The 20,089-nt window shown below is 43.8% G+C and overlaps 1 protein-coding gene across 3 annotated transcripts in view; it reads right to left on the bottom strand.

The window, feature by feature from the left end:
* Positions 1-20,089, bottom strand: part of ATP10A (ATPase phospholipid transporting 10A (putative)) — a 136,891-nt gene that overhangs the window by 74,069 nt on the left and 42,733 nt on the right. For all 3 annotated transcript variants that reach the window (XR_006415044.1, XR_006415045.1, XM_044433342.1), the window contains exon 2: positions 1,926-2,130. Coding sequence is in view for 1 of the 3 variants with exons in the window: in XM_044433342.1 (XP_044289277.1) it covers positions 1,926-2,130 (205 nt within the window). In the remaining 2 variants the exon portion in view is untranslated. The remainder of the gene's footprint in view (positions 1-1,925; positions 2,131-20,089) is intronic.

Below are 20,089 nucleotides of genomic sequence, written 5' to 3'. Positions count from 1 at the left end.
TAATACATGGTTGGTTTTTATCTTCAGTAATTTTCTTTCAGTTAGCATTTGCCCAGTAACTACCAAACGACCAGACATTGTTTTATTGATGAGAGCGCAATCTGGTATTGGCACAGATAGTATTTATAGTAGCTTGTTTTTAAAATGACTAATTAATTAATTCCTCATTCCCCTAACCATATTATTTATTAATGTCAAGTACGTTTAAGATCAGTCATCCCACTCTACAATCCAAGGTTACAATATTTTAGATTTAACCCTTTCAAATTAACTGGAACAAACTGGCTGTTTTAATGTAATTCTAACCCCTTTCAAGGTTGGAAACTGTTTCCCCAAATATATATTGTCAGATTTGTACTCTCTAGGCTCTTCAAGCCCTACTTAGTAACCGGGTTATGGAATCATCTTTTCTTTCATAAAAACATCACATAAAACAGTTAATGGTTACCATTTCCTAAGCACTTGGGCTATTGAAATAAATATATCTTTGTAACAAAGTGCTGCTGCTTTTAAAAAGAATTATTCTAAAAATAACACTGTCCATTTTGACAAAACATATGACCAAACATGATTGCTGCAAAGAGAAAAGGACACTGTGCTAAATATTCTTTTGTTTTCTTTAGAAACCACATTCCTGACCATCGCCCCACCTTCCTCACTCTGGCAAACTCTACACGTGTTGGACTCCAACATGGACCATCCAAAGGTCATACATCGTATGAGCTGCCATTCAAAACCAGCCAGATGGTACCAGGTTGGAGGAGACTAGTCTAATCAGTCATTTTAGACAGATTAGACTAATCTAGCAGAAAACAGCTACCTTGGTATGAGAGACCAATTGGAAAAAGGAAAGGGTCCTGCAAATTCAAAGCATCCATGCACAGAGCAGGCAGCCCACTGCATCCCAGCATGAGTCAATGCCCTCAGCTTGCTTCTTCCCAATCAGGGAGCTTGCTATGATGCCTGTCCTGCTGACAGCAGGTAGTTCGTGCATGTTCTAAAACAGGCACGGGCAAACTGCAAGTTTGCAGTTGTTGCTGGGCTACAGGATTCATCAGCACCAGCCAGCATGGCAAATGTTCAGGGGTGATGGAAAATGGAGTCCAGCAACATCCAGATAGCAGAGATTCCCACCCCTGCTGCAAAAACCAAGTCCCATCTGATGGAAAAGGAAAGGTGCTGCTTCCATTTACATTTTTGGGGAAAGTGTGTCTTTGCTTGAAAAGCTTGGGAATGCTGGTCTAAAGGAAAATCTTTCCTGGGTCTCTTAGACCAGTGCGGGACAATTAGGGCCATAATCCTGTAACCAATTACTTGAGCGTGAACCCTATTTAACTCGGTGGGAGCTATTTCTGAGTGAGCGGGCAGAGGGCTGCATGGCACATATTGGGGAGTCATAAAGCTCAGAACTTGGATGGCTTCAATATTTTAAGAGTGCCTGGATTGACGCTCTGCTTCCCCTGCAGGTGGGCAGCAAGTTGGACTACCACCCCATTGGTGGCCATTGGCAGCACCATTTTTGTTCTGGTTCCTTAGCACACAAATACTGTGGTTGCCCTCCTGTCTTGGGCTCAGCATGGTTAGGACTTGATGACTGTTGGGCTGGCATAGTAACAGTTCATCTCTGCCCCAGTGTGTGGGGCTCTCCAGATGTTGTGGATACAACTCCTATAATTCCTCTTCCTTGATCAAGATGTCTAGGGCTGATGGGAGTTGTAGTCCAAAATATCTGTCAGGCAGCAGGTTGTCTAGTTCTGGTATATGTGTCAGCCTGTCACTGCCATCAGTCTTGGGTGTCACTAAAGATATCCTGGAAATTATGAATCTGAAGGATTCAACTTGCTAGAATAAACTGATGCTCTTTCAGTTGCATAACACTCCATGTGCCTTGAAAAAAAGCAAAGAAGAGAAACATACTAACTTACCAGCTCTAAAAATCCTCTCACCACTTGTCTCTGTTTCAAGTTGGTCTCTCCATCCAGATTAGCAGTTTCGATGTGGCACAGGCCGTCAGGGTCACTCGAGGAAAGCAGCAGTATATCCGCAGGTATGATTTCATTACAGCGGAGCTGAATGAAGTCTCCAACCTTGACTTCTTTCCAGTATCTGGTGATGTATTTCCCCTCAATCCTGGTGAAGAAATGTTTATAGGAAATATATTAATATGAGTCCGTGGGCATATAAAATGGCTGGGAATAGAGTATTGCATCAGAATTGCATTGAGCTTGTGGCGGCAACGCTCCAACTCCAGTTAGTTCATGGAAATTCCACCCTTCAAGCAACTTCCCCTTCCTCTTTGAGAAGGGGAAGTTGTCACTTTGGCTGGAATTACAACTTCACCAAGGCATTATCGGGGAGGAAGCTCCCTGGGGCAAGGAAGGTTGGTGCTGGTTCCAAGGAGAATATGCACCTAATGTGCACAATGCAGAGAGATGAAGGGAAGGGCAAGGCTGGCTGAAGCAGTGAGAAACAAGAATAAGAAGGACGGGCGAGAAAGGAGGAAAATATACCTGAAGAAGAACTGAAGCTGAAGAACATCTGCAGATGGAAAGATATGGAAACAAGGACCATAAATCTAGTTGCCATATGTAGACTTTGAGAGACCTCCATTGTTTTTAAGAAACCGCACAAAAGGGAGAAGTCTGCTGCTATGGCTGCATTATTGTGAGCAAAAATCCTAAAGCACAATGAAGGACACACTGATTTGAACTACCTAAGCCAGTTCTTTTGCTTTAGGCTGCTAGTTCTGATTTACCTGACCACAGCACATTCTCATCACACAGCTGCCACTGAGGAAGTCACATGGGGTGTGGAATATCATAAAGCAGCTTTAAAAAAATCCCTGACCCTGCTCATTTCTTGTGTGAGTTGTGACACCTTGACAAGTTAAGGAACTTGTCATAACATGGAGTTTTATGGATTAGAATCCACCTCACCAGTCTATGGGTATATATACGAAGGGGCACGAACAGTTAGCAGTAAGCTCAGTTAGGGTGCCACACACCCTAACAATTACATGGAAGCTTAAAATGTACACACAATTGTTTCAGTGATCATCTTCAAAAGTACTAATGATAACACAACAGTCTTGCACTGTGTCAGGTTTGGGCTGTACCCAGAAACCAGTGCTGAAGAACAATGAGGAGCAGGGGATGAACCAGGAGGCAGGATCAGAAACACATGATCAGGATCAGAAACGTGATCAGGATGAATCAGGACAGAGGATCAGAAAGCACTCAGAAAAACCTTGTAGTCCATGCAAAGCACCAGTGAAACAGGAGTCAGAGGCCAGCCTAAGCAGACAAAGTCAGTTCAGAACTAGAAAGTTCTCTAGGAGGTTGCTACTGCATGGCTCATTGCATGTGACAGTGGTCAGTGGTTCCTGGCACGCTGCTCCATTCACCACTTGCCTTCTCTCTCATTCTTTGATACTTGATGGCTTATTCCTACAACAATTCGCCTCCTTCTGTCCCCTGAGACAGATACGCTAAACATTTGGGCTGAAAGCAAATAGATATATGCTAGTAGGCCTATGTTGCTACAAGGGCCATGTTCCTGAAGCATTGAAAGCTAAAATGCTATAATAACTGTGTCCTAAAATGCATTTCCAAAGAAATATATGGCACTAGTAATGTGTTGGAGGCTAGTCCTTCCCTCTCTCCCTCTCCTTCCAAGCAGACCAGGTCAAGAGGCTTCTAACTACAGTCTTTCTTTTGTCAATACTGGCCAGTTACACTGACTTTGTGCTACAAAAGGAGTATTGCAGAAGTCATTAACAAAAGGCACCAGCAAAGTTCGAATACCACCTATTAGCAAAAGAAGGCGCAGGCTGAAAAGCTGATTCCAAACTGAATCCTTCTCTCCCCTTCCCAAATAATAGGAGGTAACTCCACCTCCAGAGTGGTTCCCACTGCTTGTGGGCCAGACTGGGGGAACAATGGCGGCTACTCAACTAGTCTGTTCTTTGGCTCTGATGTGACAGTAGGACTGATGAATCACATCCATCCCTTTCTGGATCTGCCTGGCTTATCTTGGAGAATGCTGTCCTTGGCATTTCAGCGAAGAATTCTAGCCCTGCATGTTCTCGTTCTGATTCAGATTGTGGTAAGAACCTTGGAACGCTCTATTTTTGGGGAAGTGGGCCCAGTACCACCATAATGCAAGGCACAACATGGCTGTGCTGACTAAAGTATCAAAGATTACAACTTGGGGCAAACAGTATTTTCAAGGAGCAGATTCCATAGGTGGGGTACCATTTTTCTGCCTTCAATCTAGGGTGGCCACTAACTCACTGCAAAAGAGAGGACACCAATTTCTAGAACATATGCATGTGCCAATTTAAATGCACAGGTGCAAATTTAGAAGCAGCATTGATAATTTAAATAAAGATGCATTTCAGCATTCTGGAGAAGAGAGCCAGGTGAGCTCAGTCTGATGACCAGGTGCTCAATGTTGATGGGCAACTTCAAGAACACTCCCCATTCACCTTCTTATGGTTCCTTATGTTTAACCTGGACAGCCGTTCCACCAGGTGACCTTCAGGTAGAGGGCTGTTCTCTGCCAACAATCCAAAACAAAAACCTGTCCCTGATAAAGTAGGGCACCTGGAAATCTGACCTTGTTATTATTAGGGTTTTTTAAATGCCCAGCTCTGCTGCACCACCACAGAGTTTTTCCCACTCCTCTTTTACAGCTGCTTAGGGTGGGACTATTCACAAAGCGGATAAAATCAGCGAGTCATGAAGGGGCATTTTGACTTGGTACAAAAATGTCTGAAAGGCGAAGACTGGTATAGGTGCAGTAAGGAGACAGGTTTCCTGAATTGATTTATATATACATATTTTTCTGCAAGTACATAGGAGAGACTGATTTATGAAGGAGATGTGAGGAACCAAGACATAAATTTTCAGTACAGTGCCCTGACCAATTTCTGCCAACAAGAAGGAGTTTGTGTGATTCTGTGTGTGGTTGGAAGAAATAGCTGTTCCATACAAGAAAAAACATGGAATGCAGTGTTAGGCATAGGATTCCATTGAGAAGCTTGGCTTTCATTTTTAAAAAGCTAGAATGTAGCCCTTATGGCTGCAGATACATAGCTAATCCCAGAAACCAGAGGGATAGCTGAGTAAGAATTCAAATGATCAAGGGGGAAGTTTAAAGTGTCTGACAGGGCTATTACGCAGAATGAAAATTATGCAGAGATGCCAAGCACCTGATATCCATTACAAAATCTCTACGAGAAAGGCATCATTTTTCCTTGTGCACCATTTGTTTACCTCAGAAAAGAATTCTGAATTATTTTTTTTCCTGAAGCACAAATTATATTACGAAATTACTATAAGCACATACAAGGGGAATTATTGTAAGATGAAAAATAGGAATTATCATTATTGCATGCCAAACCTAAGGCTGAAATGCCATTGATCTCCACTGGACTAACAGATAAATAGGCACACAAACAGGGCTGCAGAAAGGCCTCACTAAATTTTAATTCAGGAGTAGGCAACCTAGCGCTTTTCAAATATTCTGAACTGCAATTCCCATAACTCCCAGTCATCTGGCATGCTTATGGGTATTGTAGTCCAAAACTCCTGAAGGACACCAGGTTGCCCACACTTGCATTTAGTTCATTTCTTCAGAAAGGAGACAGTCTAAGTTAAACTGCAAAATTAACACTTATCAAGAAGTTCACTTTTATCACCTGAGGCTTGAATTGAGCTTGCAGGTATGTCTCATACCACAAGCACTAACATCTCAATGCCACGATGTGTATCAACACAACTTTGAACGGTCAGGGTAACTACGGGACATACACCACAATTTTAAGATAGTTATTACTGTCTATGTCTGGGTCCCCAGAAGAGATCACATCCTTTCCCAACCGCCAAGCCTTTTGCGGTTTTCCATTTTCCTACATCTTCCCCTGCATTCAAGGACAAAATGCTTGCTGGACATGCAGATGTTTACGGCTTAGTTACCTGTAGTGAGAGCTACAAGCTAATACATGCGAGTATCTTTTGGGTCTCTGGCTTCACCCAACAGTGGAACCAGCTGCCTGTAGAGGTGGTGGGCTATCCCGCACTAGAGAGACAGCCATCTGAATGGGATGGTGTAAATTGGTAACCTGTACCAGCAGGGGGTTGGACCTGATGGCCTTCTTGGCCCCTTCCAACTCTACTCTTCCATGATTCCATGAACACTGGAATGTAGCCCGTGTCAACTGGGAATGGGATTTGACCTCCCGGCTGAAAGGGGCTCTGCACCCTTCCTTCTGCTCATGCAAAGGCCTATTTAGAAAGGGACTGGAATGAGTGCAAGAGGAAAAGTGGCAGTTTAGCCCAGCCCCTTTCCCTCATCACATCTGCTGCCCTGCACATCTGTCTGAAGAGGAGCCACCTCTCACCCATGGAGAGGCTTCCTGGGAGCCAGAACACACATGCTCCTCCACACGCACCGATTTCAACCTCTTTCTGAACGACCAAATAAGACTAAAACCCATCCACACAAGACAAAATTTCAGTCATCTGATGACTTAGACTTGGTTCCACAAATGTTTGTGCCACTATAGATTTGTTCGTCTCTCAAGTGCGGCAATGCTCTGCCATTTCGGGTTCAACAGACTGACGTTGCTCCCTCCCTCGATGGCTGAGGGATGAAAGGCGTTGCCGGCAAACACAATGGTGGGGGCATCCAGTTGAGCCAAACTGAACCCCAACTTTCCCCATCTCAGCAGTGGTTCGGAAATAATTATCCCTCCATCTACACGGGCAAATATCAGGATCAGGTGACTGTGTCTCATTGGAGTCCTGATGGTGCAACACTTCCTGCCTTGTGGCATGATCAGGGACAGACTGGATCAGAGAAATTTAGACTGAAGGGAAACAACATAACAACACACATTCACTGACTACAAGCAAGTTCCATGGTAAACATCTGTACTGAAATACGGTTTTTCAAAGTTCCACCATAAAATAGCTGCATTCCTACTCCTTCTTTAAAGACTATGAATTAATAACACTCCTTACATGATAAAATCTCAATGTGAAATGAAGATGATGCAGCTGAAAATGTACCCTGAAAAATGCAATTGAGCGTAAACCCAGAGCCGCCATGGGCATTCTGTTAAAAATGCAGACACAGATCTGATGTGGGAAAAAGCCTTTTCTTAAGCCTTTTATGTTACTTTCACAACTGCTAAGGAATTCATCGTTTCTGCACAGCCTTTGAAAATTGTATACTTTAAGAGTATTAAAGCATCATCGCATGCCACTTAGTTTTTCTGATTCTGGATAACAGTTGCACCTGTTCCTTGGCCAAAATGGGAACACTTAAACTTGTCTCTGCAAAAAGCTGTTTTTCGTAGAGTTCTGCTCAGCTTTTCCAAATGGCCAAGCTGGCATTTTTGCTGCAAATGAGGACTTAGGTGAAATAAGGAAAAAGCCTGGCTTTGGATCTACGGCTCTTAGATATGACTTCCTCAGAAGAAAGGGAAGAAAACTTAAGAGTTTGTTTGGTTTTTTTTCGAAGTAGGCAGATCTGACCTTGAGTACCCTTTATAGAAACTGAAAGGAGAAATGCACACTGCTGTGGAGGGATACAGGAGAAATTTATCACCAAAGAGAAGGGTTAGTATGGGTGGTTACAGCAAGCAGGTTTGGTGTAGGTTAGTTGTGCAAGCAACTATGCACTATGGGAGAGAGATCTAGTTGCAAGATCCTCTGCACAAACCTTGCCTTTCGTGCCAGAGCTGATGGCCCTGACCCAGGCCGGTGCAGAAAATTCTGAAATTGGTGCTGGCAGTGCCTTCCGTCTCCGGTTTTATAAGCCCATTTAAAACATTTTTGTTGTTCTTGCATGATTTAGTATGCCATGGGAATCACAGGCGCTTTCACTCTCTCCGTATAATGATTTTATTCAGTAACTATTGTATTAAAAAGGAAATTGCAAGGGGAAATCTGGAGCCAACTTTGTCAAAATAAGAACTGCACAATCAGATTCAGAGCAGGACTGAAGCTAACTAGCAAAAGTGCTGCTTGGGCTATGAATACTTTCCCTGTGAGCACCCCAGATCGTTTGGCTAGGCTGTGTAGGGAACAGAAAGCTGGACCAGGCAGACCTCTGGCCTGGTCCAGCAGGACTTGTTTTTATGTTCTTATGAATAACACATGGCAGCTTCAAGTTTCGGAGACAATACTTCTGCATGGATTGAAACATGTCTGAGGTAGGAGACGAGGGAAGAGAGGAAAGATTACAGCCATTTAGCATGCAGCTGCATTGTCTTACTCATAGTAATGTGCTTCTAATGGCAATCAAAAGAACAGCACATGGACACATGCCCACCATCCCCAAGCTATGAATATAGGCATATGGTATGTGGAGGCAGTCACTGTTAATCAAACCTTCCAAAGATCAGTTATGCAACTGGCCTACTTGTACATGATACCCGTTCCAGGGTGATATAACTCAAGAAACAGACCTGAATCACATGCACATCTGGAGTGCCAGCTCACAGCAGGCAGCCTTTGCAATTAGTAGATGTTCACGAGCACTAAGACATACAAGGGTGCGAGTTTCCACTTGCTGTTGAGTGCATAGAGTAGGGAGAAATGCATTTCGGTACATTTTCTAACAGAATTTTACCTAGTTTACACCTTTTGGACTGAAGATAGACTTTGATACAATCTGCAACCAAGGTTTGTACATTTATGAGCTTCCAAAGGGACTCATGGACCAAAAAGGGGCTTGGCAACATGTGTATATTTGAAAAATAGCACACGTTTGGAAAATATACACAAATATGGTTTATCACTGCGGTAGGAATGTGTACATTTCAAAGATGCACACAAGAGAGGCTTACATTTGGGAAACATACACATGCAAGCCTTGCAATCTGATACGGACTCAGGTCAGAATGAGCTCTAAGATGGAAGTCAGAGAACTTTGGCAAACTGCTAATTTTTAAATCCAAATGTAAACTGTGCCCGCCCAGGTATCTGGTCCAGCACCGACCATGCCTGGAGGGGAGGGGAGGGGGGTCGCTTTAGTTTATCGAATCTCTTTTTCCCTCACGGTGCTTCCTGTCCTCTCGAGGCCGGGTCTAGAGTGCCTCTACTTGGTGTTGGGCGACCGAGACAGACTGGGGAGTCTGTTGGTGTACCGTGCACCCTTCTGCCCAGCAGTCTCCCTATCTGAGCTGACAGAGACCGTCTCGGACCTGGTGTTGAGGACCCCCAGGATGTTGGTCCTGGGGGACTTCAATCTCCATGCCGAGACTGTTCTGACTGGGGTGGCTCAGGACTTCATGGCTTCCATAGCGGCCATGAGGCTGTCTCAACACGTCATTGGCCCAACCTATGAACGTGGACACACTCTGGATCTGGTTTTCTCGACGGGGCAGGAAGAGGGGGATCTGAGGGTGAGGAATTTATGTCTGACTCCCCTGTCATGGTCAGATCACTTGGGGGACGTCTAGAGTGTAGGTGGAGGAAAACACGGGATGAATCTGACCGAACACACTTGAGAGCTCATTATCGAGCCTATGCTGTGGTGCTGAGGGCGGTGAAAAAGAAATTCTTCTCTGCTTCCATTGCCTCCTCACAATGCCATCCAGCGGAGCTTTTTCGGGTGGAACAAGGGCTGGTTCATCCTGGCCCTAAGAGAGACCCTGTCCCGCCCTCGACGGCCCGCTGTGACAACTTTGCCAAGCATTTTAAGGAGAAAATCACTCAGATTCGTCACGAGCTGGACTCCACTAGTGATTCAGAGTCTTCAGGGGAGGTGCCAATGTTGCCGTCTGGTCCAAAATTGATGGACGAGTTTCAGTTATTGCAGCCTGATGATGTGGACAAGGTTCTTGGACAAGTACGCCCTACCACCTGCTTATTGGACCCTTGCCTATCTTGGCTACTTAACAAAGCCAAGCACGGGATAGGGGCCTGGATCCTGGAGGTTGTCAATGCCTCTCTGAGGGATGGCTGGGTACGTGCCCCTTTAAAGGAGGCAGTAGTCCGACCAGTCCTAAAGAAGGCATTCCTAGATCCAGAGATGGCCACCAATTATAGCCCAGTGGCCAACATCTCATTTCTGGGCAAGGTGTTAGAGCAGTTGGTGGCAGGACAACTCCAAGCACTCTTGGATGAGACTGATTGTCTGGACCCATTTCAGTCCACCTTCAGACCCGGTTATGGTACTGAATCTGCCTTGGTCGCCCTGTACGATGACCTATGCAGGGAGAAAGACAGGGGGAGTGCGTCCCTGTTGGTCCTCCTGGACCTCTCAGTGGCTTTCGATACCATCGACAATGGTATCCTTCTGGAGAGGTTAGAGGGATTGGGGGTAGGAGGCACTGCTTTGCAGTGGTTCCGCTCGTATCTCAATGGCCATTTCCAGAAGGTGGTGCTGGGGGACTATGGCTCTGCACCATGGCAGCTATGCCATGGAGTTCGGCAGGGATCCATTTTGTCCCCTATGCTATTTAACATCTACATGAAACCGCTGGGAGAGGTCATTAGGAGGTGTGGGCTGCGGAATCATCAGTACGCTGATGATACCCAGCTCTACCTCTCTTTTTCAACCAATCCAGGTGAGGCAGTGGCTGTACTGAACCGGTGCCTGGCCGAGGTTATGGGCTGGATGAGGGCCAATAAACTGAAGCTCAATCCAGACAAGACGGAGGTCCTGTTGGTAGGTGGGTCGGGCTTTGGGGTGGGGGACCTTGACCTTGTCCTGAATGGGGTTGCACTCCCTCTTAAGGACAGGGTCCGCAGCTTGGGAGTGCTCCTTGATCCAGAGTTATCTTGGAAGCTCAAGTAACAGCGGTGGCAAGGAGCGCTTTCCTTCAGCTTCAGCTGATCCATCAGCTGCGTCCCTACCTGGAGAACGATTGCCTGGTGACAGTGACACACACATTCGTTACTTCCTGATTAGACTTCTGTAATGCGCTCTACGTGGGGCTGCCCTTGAAGACGGTCCAGATACTTCAGATGGTGCAAAATAGAGCTGCCAGGTTGCTGATGGGGACTGGGCGTTGTGCTCACATAACTCCAGTCCTCCGTCAGCTTCACTGGCTCCCCATTGAAGTTCGGGCCCAATTCAAGGTGCTGGTTATTACCTTTAAAGCCCTTAACGGCTTGGGACCTGGTTACCTAAAGAAGCGCTTACGTCCATATATGCCCTCCTGCCCCTTGAGATCGGCGGCAGAGGCCCTTCTCTGGGAACTCTCCGTGAAAGATATTAGGAGGGTGAGTACCCAGAGGAGGGCTTTCTCTGCAGTGGCGCCCAACTTATGGAAGGCGCTCCCCAGAGAGGTCTGCCTGGCTCCGTCGTTATTTGCTTTTCGGCGCCAGGCCAAGACCTTTTTATTTAAATGTTATTTTAACTGTTAACTTTATTTATTGATTTAAAAAAATATTGCCATAATGTCTCCAATATTTTATGTAATTGTATCATTTATGTTTATTTATGTTTGGAAGCCGCCCCGAGGCTTATGTGAATGGGGCGGCATATAAGTTCTCCAAACAAACAAACAAACAAACAAACAAACAGAGCGGCCCAGCGTTAGACTGTGGCCTGTCTAGTCAAGAAGGACATATTTAATACCTCATTCTATGTTAACCCCCCACAACAAACGTTGCTTCTGGGGTGAGTTTACAACTCCAGAAGAAAGTACCTGACGCTATGCACATACAAGTACCTTTGTCTAGCTGTAATTTTCTGTCAAAACTCTGCAATCAGCCTTTAGCTCTTAAGAATGGCTTTCAGCTATTAGCAAGTATAGGTTGCTAAATAAAAATAAAAATCATAGCATGGTTTTTCCTCATTGAATTTTCTTTCTTTTTACAGGAGACTTAGAATTGTATCTTTAAAATGGGACCATGATGATCTGAATTGAACCTTTCTTCATCCCTTTTTTTGCGGGGGGGGGGGAGAATGTATGTTTGGGGTCACAAAGTCATCCTACTCAGGTATTCCTTTGACACTTCCAGGGTTGCCCCAGACATTTTTCTTCTCTCGTGCTCCTTCTGGATATATAAACTGTAAAAGCTTGGTAGCTGAAATTTGGAGACATTTGAAACCAGGCATTCTGTGACCTTATCGTGAAATATGAGCAGATAGGATGACTCATGTGTAAATTACAATACAGAATGTGCACCTGGGATACTAAAGTCACCCAAGAATGCAGCATGAAGATTAAACACCTTCAAAGTAGTTTGCTCTGAGAACTTTTTAAGGGGCAAGGTCTAAAGCCCTAAAATAAATATAATCCACAGAATGAACCACCTCAATTAAGGCAGTTCTGCAGACAGCATCAAACACCTTTTCTGAGTTCAGGCAGGTGAAGAAAAATCACGAAGAATATGGCTGCTTTGAGTCAAGGTCCTTTAAATGAGAATTTGTTGATCCATGGGCAGCCGGAAGCTGAGTTCAAACAAGATTCCACATCACACTGAATAGCATGCTATTATTTATCCATGCAGCAAAGTGAGTGAGGGATGTCAGAGGAGGAAGAAGTACATGCTCCTCCTATTCAATGGTTTCACCCTAACTCACCAACCATCGTATTTTGAAAATGTTACCTAATGACAAAGCAGGAAAAGCACAATAGGAGCTGCTTTGGCTTCCTGGGACAGACTGGAGATGCCAGGCTGTGTTGGAGGCAGAGAGGTCCCCAGACGCTGCCTAGCTCTCCCTCTTCTTCTCGCCTCATGATCAGCTCCTAGGCAAGGCTCTCCATGGACCTTCAGCAAACCAGGCAGATTTCTCCATTCCGCTCGGACAGGGTAAAATAGTTTGTTCTCCTGCACAGCCACATTCACTCAGCTTAGTTCTGGAAGTGCATGCATATGATCAGGAGGTTTGTTAACACAAACAGAAATTCAACCCTCCTGAGAAACGCGAGCCTCCTCAATGTGTAAATGACTGGAGGAGCCACTGTTTATCATAAACACACATTCTGGAGCTGGGAGAAGGCTGCCTGCAGGCATCTTTCTGGGAAGTGCGGTGGAGAGTGACTGCCAGTCGAAGGAGAATTTAAAACACACAGTCAGAGCTGCTGAAAGGGTTCCCAGCTGCTCCTCTCTTGGTAGCCCTTCCAAGTTGGCAGACCCTTAATACAAAGTTACAGAGGGAAGGACAACAGGAAATGGTGGGGCATCATGGAGCACATCCTCAGCGGAGCACTCCTTCTGCCAGGTGTTTAAACAGTGGCTTTACTTGTTCACATATCACTGCCCCCCCCCCGCCCTGCCCCGGGGAAAGGGGGCTGGAGATAAGAAAGAGGAGAACAGTGTGACTACAAAAGTGACCACAGCATTTGAAACTTTTCAGCTTGGAGAGAAGGCAAGTGAGGGGAGACAAAACTATGCATGGTGTAGAAAAAGTGGGCAGAGAGGTGTTCTTCCTTTTTCAGAAGCTGGAGTCATCTTAGGCAACTGAGCAGCTGGAAATTCAAGATGACTGAAAGGAAGTCTTTCTTCACACAGCAACAAATCTAAGATCACAAATTGCAATGATGTGCATAAACTCGACTGGCTTTACAAGGGGCATTCCCGGCCCTCTCTCTTGCGATCCTGATTCCCTTATGACTCAGTGTGGACAACAGGAAGAAGATGCCATGAGGGGAAGGCATGTCGTTAGTGGAGCCAGCTGGAGCCGGGGGTCAGACTAGATGGCCAGGGAGGCCTCTTCCGATTTGCTCAGTTTCTATGTTACTAAGATGCACAGGTGAATGTTGCAGTATGGCTCCTGCAGCATTGCAGTCTGCATAAATACTTCATTAATTTGCACTCAGCAACTTCATCAGGCACTGTCAGCTATTTCATTCTTTTAAATATTACATCCTTAGCTGCATGCGGCACATAGCAATATCCTTCCTCCACGTTGACTTTCTAAACTCCTACATGTTCGGCAGCTGTCGTGATCAGGCACTGCTCCCAGCAGGAAGAACAGGGATGCTTTCACAACATGAAAATGGGAAAGTGTTCTAAGGAGGAACAAATCAAAGCACTGCCTTTCACAGCAGGAGGAAGACATGCAATTATTCATCGCTTGTGGTCTCTTCAGAGAAGCACGTGGTGACAAACACACATTGTCACATGAAGTGGAGTCATAACCAAACCTGGGTAACCAGCCCAAGTACCTGTATAAAAGGAGTGTGGAAACTTGCGGTGCAAGGACCAAGTTCCACTCTGGGAAAGTGCTCTGCCTGGGGCTGGGGCCAGGGCCAAAGGCCAAGTATATCCTAAGGCGGACTGGGTGGGGTCAACATGTCATTCACACTGAACTGCAGCCTACTAGGAAGTAGGCAGGGCAAGCCTTTGCTTGCCTGTTCAGAGGCCTGCATTATTTGCCAATAGTATTTCAAATACCAAGACACTGCATGTTTACTCAAAAGAAAGCATGAGCAGCATGGGGGCTCATATATATCCTATGCATCCTATACATCTCTTCTCTGAAGTAAGCAGGACGTGATAATTCTAACACCTGTCATTAACAGAGTTCCCTAATTTTTCACTATGTCTTTTGTACGTTTTGTAACAGCCTATGGCTAAATACACTAAAATCTCACCTGACTTAACCAATAGCTTAGCAGCACTTTCAAAGGCCAGTCCAAATGCCAAACTTCTACCTGTGTACTCAGAAGTAAGACAAGCCTCAGAAGTAAAGGGGCTTAGATTACTCAGCATTTTCCTTCCCAGGACACAGACCCTCTCCCTTGCAAGGAAACCATAATTAAATTAACCACAGTTTAAGTTTCAGAATCAAAGTTTAAATTGGAAGCAAAAGCTTTCACACTCTCCTCAGAGGGAGGACCATCCAAGGGTACCATTGCACATGCAGTGATAAACCATTCTTTAACATGATGCCTGAGCTGGACCACTTTATGTATGCAAGGATTGTGTGCGCAAGTATATAATGCATAGGTACAAGTTTCAGTGAGAGAGGACTTGAAGCATAAGTATGCGTTTGCCACCATTTGTAACTCTGCATTTGTAATCTGTGAAACAGCACACATACCGATCAGCTATTTCTTCTGAAGTTTTTCTTCAGAAGCCTCAGCTGGCAAGGAAAGTTTTGCTTCTGTTCAGGAGCCTTTTATAAAATTCCTTTCATTTGTATTAGTGCTATAGTTGAGGAATTGCCTGTTCACTGTTTCTGAGGGGAGCGGTGCTATGTTTGGTTTCTCCCAGTCTTCTTTCTGTGAAAGAACTCTAGCCACCAAAGGCCTTTGAGAGGTTTTAAATAACAAGACAGCAGTTAAACGAGAGGGAAGCTCCAATGAGAGACAGAAAACACACAACTGGGAATTTTTCCTAGCTTTAAAATTTTCTGGAAATGTTATTATTCTCTCTCTCTCTCTCAACAGAAATATCCTAAAGGGATCCAACTCTGTTTCATGTGTTGTGGAGTAGTTATCACCCATGTAAGAAAAACTGCTGGGGAAAACATAGGATTTTCAGCTGCACATTCTTTCTCAGATACATGCTAGCCACCTTAATCTGGAATATCTGGTGTCAGGTGAATGCTGAAAATCTCCCTAAGAGGGAAAAAGCAGTCATAGTCCAACCCAAGTCCCACAGCTGTAATTAGCTCCAGCAGGAAACTTGCCATGGTACCACTCTGGCATCAGCGTAGGAGAGAAAGGTTAATTTTTTTCTCTCTTGTGCCTGCTGTAACCCCAATGAAAATTGCTCCCCTTGCACTCAATATTTTAACCACACACATGTGCACGTGTGCACACACAGAGAGGCACACACACAATACCCAATGGCATGTTTAGTATCACATCTACTTCAACTTCAACCCTTGGTCTCAAGCGTGCTCTTCATATCAGACACTTCCTTGTGAAAGCAACTAGCCTTGCTTTCTACACTGCGTGTGAAAAGTTATCCCATATACATAAAAAGCATGGGACCATAGAAACAAGGGGGTATGTTCTAGCCATTAACTTTTGTCCTGGATGACTGAACTAATTGACTCTATTGTGAGGCTCTCCCCACTGGCTTTCATCACTCATTTATAAGTGAAGATGCACACATCCTTTAGAACTAAGAACATTTTAAATGACTAACTAGGAATTCTGTATTTGCACCCCCAAATCCTTCTCTGCAGCATTTGGACTAGAAAATTATTTTCTTTAAAATAGAGGCAAAATAATGGGGTTTGTTTCTGAGTAGAGGTATGTAGGTTTGTGCTATGAGACTCCCAAATCCCTGCCAGTCCCTGCAGAGAGGTACCAATAGATACTTCTCACTACCCATCTGAAGAACCATAAAAAACAAAGTTCTGATTTCGCTTTACTCATGGACTTTGCTCTTTTAAACTCTGTAGATCTCTCAAGAGCCAACTCTCGAGACCTGGAAAAAAAATAAAAAATAATTTGACCATCCTTAGCAACTCATAGGCAGTTATTAGGAAAACACTTAAACATATAGGCACATGCTCGGCAAATCTTAAATGGCATGTAGAATAGTCCTACACCCTTCAAAATCAAAGTGTAAGTAAGTTCCTGAACTCCACCTAACTGCTGCCTGTTTGGTAGCATCTGAAGCAACACAGCCTTGATTCAAAAGAGGCAAAATGCTTTGTTCTCCTCCCCAAGGGAAGCATATAATGGTCTCCAGAAATTAAAACTGCGGCCAGAAAAGCAACCTCTAAAGAATGGAGGGGTGTGTGTGCAAAAAGTAAAAACAATAAGGGCATTACTTGAAACAGTTCCCATCTTGATCTTAAACAAATCAGATCAAATAAAATAATGGAAAAGGATCAAGCAAAATGCTGCAATCCCAGACTTACTTGGAAGCACGTTCCATGTAAATGAGTGGGGCTTACTGATGCAACATCCCAAATCGTTAAGATTTAGATGGCAATCGAAAAGTGGGTGATAATCTAAAGATGGGGATAATCATCTAAAGCCCTTGAAATTATCATTGCTGCAGATAGTGATAACAAATATGACCACAATGATAATAAAGAAGAACCCGGCCTATATTTTTGAAATACAGAAAAGCACACTGAGGGTTGAGGTCAGGGATGCATTCAATGTATCTGAAGTTTTAATCAAGGTCATTTTTGAATACACATGATTCTGTAGTCCCCATCATTATTCCAACATACAAAGATCTCTCTTCATTGTAGAAGATACCTCACAATAAAGCAACACTTCAACAAACTTTTGTTCAGTTCAGGTCTTCGTAAAAGGGGGAGGGAAATCTAATGTTAAAAAATGTATGTTTACATCTGTGGTCAAAATCACTGGTCTCTTTCCTTTATCCTGGTTGAGTTTAGCAATTGGCTAGATCTTCTCAGCTCAAACAAGTACCTCCAGAATAAGGCATTTTTCTGCCAAATCAGAAATACGTAACTATTCTCCAAAACCCCTACCTTGCCCGTATGCTGGCACTTCAGTTGTGATGGGAGATGAGGGCAAGGACAGGAAAGAGAGGAGTTCTTTCCCTGCTTGGGAGCTGGCAAATAGTATTTTCCCATGAGATACTGCACCATTTTCAATGAGGTAAATGGGGTAAGGTGCACATATTGGGTTGAAGGATGTCAGCCACATAAGTGGGGAAAAGGGAATTTGGGTAGTGGCAGGGGACTGGCTGGAAGGGAAATTCTCCTCCAGCTTGAACTAAAATCTGAGCTCAGTGCCAAAACATTTGCCTAAAGCAGAGGTTTCACCCACCGGTCTGCAGACAGGTGCCAGTTCCTGGGAGATCTCCTGCTGGTCTGTGGGGAGAGCACATCCTGCTCACTGCAGATTGGTGCAGGGGCTGGCTGTGTTCCACCACCTCTTCCTCAGTTGGCATCTTTTGTTGGCATCTTTTTGTTGCTTGGTTTCTTGCTGTTTTGGAGAATTTTCATTTTTTTAGTATGGTGTTTGGAAATGAATACACAGAATATGGTATTATGTACATGGTGCTTTTCGCTTCTGTCTCAGAGGTCCCCGAGGTGGTTTTCCTATTTTTGTCAGTCCCCAACTGTGGAAAGGTTTATTTATTTATTTATTTATTTATTTTTAAAAAGCTTTTCTATCCCATCCCCTACAGGAACATCTTGGGACATTGAAAACCACTGGCCTGAGGTTCAAGGAAATCGGTGTGACTCAACACAATCTACAACCACAAAGGTCATTTTCCCTCCCAATATGACACACAGAACCATTTTGTGGTAAAAATATTCCTTGCAGTTTATAACCATTTCTTAGACAAAAATGACCCCATAAATGCCTTCTGACTCCCAATTAGTTATAAATAAATACAATAACATCTGACCCAATAGAGATTCATGGATGCTCCATTGTTCACTCCCCACAATGTGAAAATTGCCCTTGGGACTTCTTTAGTATCCAGAGACCTGAAACAACATCTTTAAAGTGCTGAGAAACTCTCACTTTTCACATTGGAATCAATCTACAAGAATACCTGAATAAATACTTAGAGGTGATTATAATATGTTCATTATGTGAACCTCAATATGTTTAAAAAGGTCCAGAGTCCAAGTCTGATGAGGACATACTACTGAGCAAAATAGCAAGTCTCTGGATATTTAAGAAATCACGCACATAAAAAGTAAACTCTAGGCAATTTTCATCATTTCAAGTCTATTCTTCCATTCTAAAATAAAGTATAATGTGCTCTGAATCTATGATGCACCAATAATGCCTGAATTAGTTTCTAATCAGATAAAGACTTGCAAGAGAAATGTGTGTTTTGAATGTCAGAACCCACCAAAGAAGTTACTGAGTCAATTTCTCGTATCAATATTAAAATGGGAGTAGCTTAAAGAAATAGCTTTTTATTGTTGAGAAAGATGTCGGTATGAACAGTTTGCAGGGGGGGGGAGATAAGTACTTCAATGTTAATTTGCATTTAACCTCTCAAGTGAACAAGGTGTACATAGAAATAAGGCTTTAATACACTATCAAAAGTCTTTCTGAAGCTCTGAAAGTGCTAGTTCTCCTTTTGTAAAGTCAGCGCACTTGAATGCATTCTGTCCATTTTCATCCAAGAAAACTGGGTAACTCTGTTTTGAAGCATTTTAAAGTTTTCTGTTATCTTTTTCTGTGGTAGTGGTGATGCGTATGGAATAAGACAGAAAATTAATCCACCTGTCCAGGATGAAGTATAAGAATCGCTCATTCTTGCAATATGCAAGACAACTAAAAAGGATGGGCTGGGAGTGGATGTGCAGGTTGTCTGCCAAGAGAGTCACTGAGCAGAAACAAAGCCCTTGGAAAAAGAACTCTGAGTGGTGCAAAAAGAAAAAAGCAGACACAACTGAAAAAGAAAATATCCAAAGCAACTTCTAATATTATTTACTGCAGAACACACTGATTTCTTGGTGTCACCCTTTAACTTTTTTTTTAATCTAGAGAAACATTTCTGAATCCTTCACCCCATTCTCCAGGCTCAGTGCTAGGCAGCAGACAACTGCTAGCAGGAGAGTGTAAGAAAACAACAGCAAGGGTGTTCGCAGGTGAGTTTTATCACATCATTGTACTGCCTCATTCAGAAATGTTATTGTGTGTGGGGAGTTCAGAACGTTTCTTCCCGCTTTTTCCTTGACACAGAAAATTCATTATGGAAAAAAAGATGGAATCACTGCATGATCACAGTGCTAGGAATCCTTTGTCTGGAAATACTACTCTGTTATAAGAGCCAACTGACATTTTGGCCTCATTTAAACAATAATGCTAAGCAACACCGTGGGTTGTTGAATCTTCGGCTGTCATGCTATGTGAATACAGCTGCACTAACAACCCATGTTTTGTTAACGTGGAACAATCCAAAAAGCAAACCTATGTTTTGCTGTTAGATCGTGAATCTGGGGATGTTTAAACCATGACTTTTCATTACATATACAACCATATTTTTGGACTGCTTCATTGGGCTATACGGAATGGGTGGAATGCAGGGAACCAACAACCTAGGGATTGTAAAACAAACCACAGATACCACATGAACAGTTTGAGCACTTGCAGACAAACCTTGGCTACAGCAACAAACCATGGATTAGGTAAATCATGGGTTACCATTATGTGAGAACCAAGTCTTTAAGTGGTTGAAGACACTCTCTAGATAATACTTTG

This window comes from Varanus komodoensis, unplaced genomic scaffold (assembly GCF_004798865.1).
Source record: "Varanus komodoensis strain SLA01 unplaced genomic scaffold, ASM479886v1 scaffold1, whole genome shotgun sequence".
Taxonomy (NCBI): domain Eukaryota; kingdom Metazoa; phylum Chordata; class Lepidosauria; order Squamata; family Varanidae; genus Varanus; species Varanus komodoensis.
This window is presented reverse-complemented; position numbering and strand designations above follow the sequence as displayed.